Source organism: Ascaphus truei, chromosome 4 (assembly GCF_040206685.1).
Source record: "Ascaphus truei isolate aAscTru1 chromosome 4, aAscTru1.hap1, whole genome shotgun sequence".
NCBI lineage: Eukaryota > Metazoa > Chordata > Amphibia > Anura > Ascaphidae > Ascaphus > Ascaphus truei.
Window position 1 is genome coordinate 403,146,709 of NC_134486.1, and position 3,976 is coordinate 403,150,684.

Sequence of the window (3,976 nt, forward strand, 5' to 3'; positions counted from 1 at the left end):
ATTCCTAATGGTGATTAACATTCATAATGCCGCCTCTTATTCTATACCAACCATGGGAAGAATGAAGGACTAGACTGATACACTGAATAGACTTGGGAGACCGAAATCTCTATACATTTCTTTCCCCCCCTTCCTCCCCCCTCAGCTATTTGCTATTAACCCCTTTAGTGGCGGAAGGACCCGCAACATATTACTCTGCAGTGCCCCCACATCTCCATTGGGCACTGAAATGGTTAAAACAGAGCTTCATAAAATGATACAATAACTGTTTCCTTTGGCAGTCTCCCCCCCTCCCCTCCACCCCCCAAACTACACACAGTCTGATCACATACAGCTGTATTTCACCTGTTTAATCTTTATTTCTACCAGCCAAAAATACACATTTATTCAGTAAGTATGATTTTCAGCTGTCGAGCAGATATACTTTGGCCTATTACGGCATAACATAAAAAAGCAAATAATATTCATTGCGAGCATATAAAGAACTTTTTTTTAATGCAACACAATAATGTTGTTTTTGTTGCCTGTGAGAGCTCACTCGGGATGCAGCATGGCCCGTCCCACAGGCTGAGGCTGAACATCTGCCATCGGGAGATACATTTTCCTTTACAACCACTGAGATCCACATACAAAATGTCAGTCTCTACCTATTGATTCCTTTCAGCAATGTATAGAGGAGCAAGCTCCTTGTATTGTCGAGGACCATCGTAGCATAGTAGCACCAGCTGGGTACAGATATGTCAGAGTACTTTATACTTATATCACACTCATATCTACCTTTTCTCCTCGATATAGTTTGTTATTGCTCTCGTGCAGCAACCTCCTAGGTCAAGAGTGTGTTGCACCACATTCTAGGGGCCTTGGGTATCCCTGGTATAGACCAAAGAAAAAACTCCTTTATCTGTTTTACAAATGCAGTGCCACAGTCGGTTTTTGAGATGTGTAGCCTATTAGGCATGATAACTGCAGCTCGCTTTGCAAGCCGAGTTTAGAATGTCTACTATATCTGAATAGCACTGGATGTCTGCATTACACTTTGAGCCTTAATTAGTATGGACTGTCAAAGGGTTAAGCCTGGGGTCTTCAACCCTGTCTTTGGTTGTCTAGGCCAAACTATGTTTGTAGGGTAACCAGCCAAACAACCTTCATTCCTGTACTAAATACACCCCCCATTCCATTCTATAATAACTATATAGCCTATTCCTATGCGAACATGAGTTTCACATGCATTACACGTGGACTTCCATTAGCTTTGTGTAAATTGTTATCCAGTTGTGGCACAGAAAATAAAACACATGCTTTCTTCTGTTGGCGAATGTCTGACTGTAAAGAGATCTGTTCCTCAAAGTGATTTTATGTTGATCCAATACAAGGTATCACATTATTATCAAACCCCATCTCTCGAACTGCTTTGGGAGTACCTGGTCAGACCCCGCTTTACCTTAAAGCAAGGGGGGCCCAACTCCAGTCCTCAAGGGCCACCAACAGGACAGGTTTTCAGGATATCCCTGCTTCAGCACTGGTGGCTCAATCGGTGGCGAAGTGCTGTGCTGTCGCAGGGACTGATTGAGCCACCTGTGCTGTAACAGGGATATCCTGAAAACCTGACCTGTTGGTGGCCCTTGAGGACTGGAGATGGCCGCCCCTGCCTTAAATCTTCCACCTCCTGCAGGATTATTTGCTTTACCGTCGCCGATAATTTAGGGCCATGTTTGCTTTTTTCGAAGAAGCAGCAATCCTGGAGAGCCATGGCATCGATGTGCAAAGTCCAGGAGGTCATTCTAACAGCGATGATGTTGATGGAAATGATTACTCTGAACAGGTGAGCATCAGAGCTTTTGTTTAGGACCTAATCCTAACAACAATCTCACTGGATAGATGACAGTATTGGGCAATCCCCCCTATTTTAACCTTTAATGTTGTACTAAATCTAAACCAGGGGGTCTCCTGGAGCTGTAGCACGCTATTTTTAGCCAGGGTAACCCCCGTTTCCTGAGATACTTACTTACCTTTTATGTGCTGGTGTTTCTCCAGTATGGCCACCATCCAAGGTACAAACCCCATGGGCCAGTAGAAAGCCGCAGTGTCATCATAGGAAGAACGGGCTTTCAATTGGACGACCCCAGTGGCAATCCTTTGATTTTGCTTTAATTTTGCCAACTTACGGTATACATCAGTAAATATCACAGTAACTGGACGGCTTCCCGGAACTAGGAATAGCACGGGGGATTGCTGCTTTAAGAAAAGAAAGAGAGGGATCATCTTGTGGGGTCCCAATACACAAAACTAGAAGGTCATTTCCAAGAGCGTGCGCACACCAGGTTTTATTCTCACTCACACTTGATATTATTATCTAATGGGGTAGAATGTCACGGCGGTGTTCCCGCTGGACATTTTCTTCACGTGAAATAATAATGGAAAGTAGGAACACTTTAGCATTGCCTCCTCTGTGTGTGTGGAGCGCTGCAAGCTCGAGGAGCAAAATAAACAGTTGGTGGAACAGACCCATGCTCCAAATATTCACAACCTCGGGTATTTTGGGAAATGTGCAGAGGGTAATTTATCAAATTGAAGGACTTGTGCTTGACATTATGATATGAAAATGGGCATACCTGTGCATTTGAATTGCATTATACATCTATTGTTAATCAACTAGTTGCTATATTTATTTTATTGTTTTTTTCTACTTCTGCATACATAGGATGACAGTACTAGCCATAGCGATCATCAGGATCCTATCTCATTAGCGGTGGAAATGGCAGCCGTCAACCACACCATTTTGGCACTGGCCCGGCAAGGAACTAACGAGATCAAGACAGAGGCGATCGATGACGACTGATACCTTTTAAACAACGGGACGGGTCAAACTGAAAAGTTACTTAGATTTAGACGTAGCACCTTAGCAATCTTTCCTCAGCCCTTAATATGTGTTCCTCTTACAGTATAACTGCAGTCTCTTGTACGTCGCGTTAGCTGGTAGGGTCTCGTTCTGTGAAGATGGCATGGTGCCCTTAGCCTTCGCGTATGCTCTCTCAGTATTAATTTCAACAATAATTGCCCATCTTCCCTCTCCCAGATCCCGCCGGGTCTACAAAACTTCACTGTTCCATCATTGCATTCCAATATAAAAGTGCTTCCAGTCCTTACATACAAGCCTTAGGCACCATTAAACCTCCCCAGGCATCTTATTTAACAGATTGGTCCAAAACGAGGACCTGTAAACGAAATATTCATGATGGCAAGGACCAGTACAAATAACATGTGTGAGAAGACAGCCCCAAATTACGCACAGACTCACTCCCGGACACACCGCCTTCCTCCAGAGACTCACTCCGTGCCCTTTTACTGTAGCACTTGCACAGAACTTCCGATCCTTGTTTCCTTTGTATTGTAGTATTAGATCAGCAGTACAACTCCCAGCATTTCATGCGCAATGTAGGGGGACTAGTGCAAAGATTCTGGCAGAGACAGGTAGCTGGTGAGGAAACCCCTTTTGTGTAGCACAGTGTAGTCTACCAGTGGTTTTTAAGCTTGGGCGCTCTCCAAATCGTAGAAAGGTAGTTTCACTTTTCGTCACTAATACACTACAAAGTATACACTAGTAATGTCTACATTGTGTACGGTCTAGTACTTCTAATGTACCTATAAATTGTGGTTAAATTAACCGTTTCCGTGTTTAAGAGGGCTGACTCGGATTGCCGTGCGTCCCACCTCACCTTCTCCACTCCAGCACTGACTACCTTCTGCAAATCAAGGGGCTACCGTTTCCAGTACAATGCTACAAGGGGCCGTGAGATAACGATACTATAGTTGTTCTTTCATCTTACTTTATAGGCTGCCATACACACACCAACAGCAGAAATGAGCTGCCATAAATCCACCCCAGAGGTGGCTACTTAAAAGCCTCTGAATTTTAAAAGTTCCATCCTACAAAGTGTTGTATAAATCCATGATCTCATGATTGTTCATTCCCCTG

General features: G+C 43.9%; 1 protein-coding gene across 8 annotated transcripts in view; it reads left to right on the forward strand.

Annotated features, from left to right (window-relative positions):
- Positions 1-3,664, forward strand: part of HMBOX1 (homeobox containing 1) — a 164,987-nt gene extending 161,323 nt beyond the window's left edge. For 2 of the 8 annotated variants that reach the window (XM_075598675.1, XM_075598672.1), the window contains exons 9-10: positions 1,728-1,822; positions 2,702-3,664. In XM_075598675.1, coding sequence (XP_075454790.1) covers positions 1,728-1,822; positions 2,702-2,839 — 233 coding nt within the window. In that variant the 3' untranslated portion in view covers positions 2,840-3,664. Of the gene's footprint in view, positions 1-1,727; positions 1,823-2,691 lie in introns of all 8 variants that reach the window. The other 6 variants (XM_075598676.1, XM_075598677.1, XM_075598678.1 and 3 more) reach the window with 6 other exon arrangements.
- Positions 3,665-3,976: the final 312 nt, after the last annotated feature.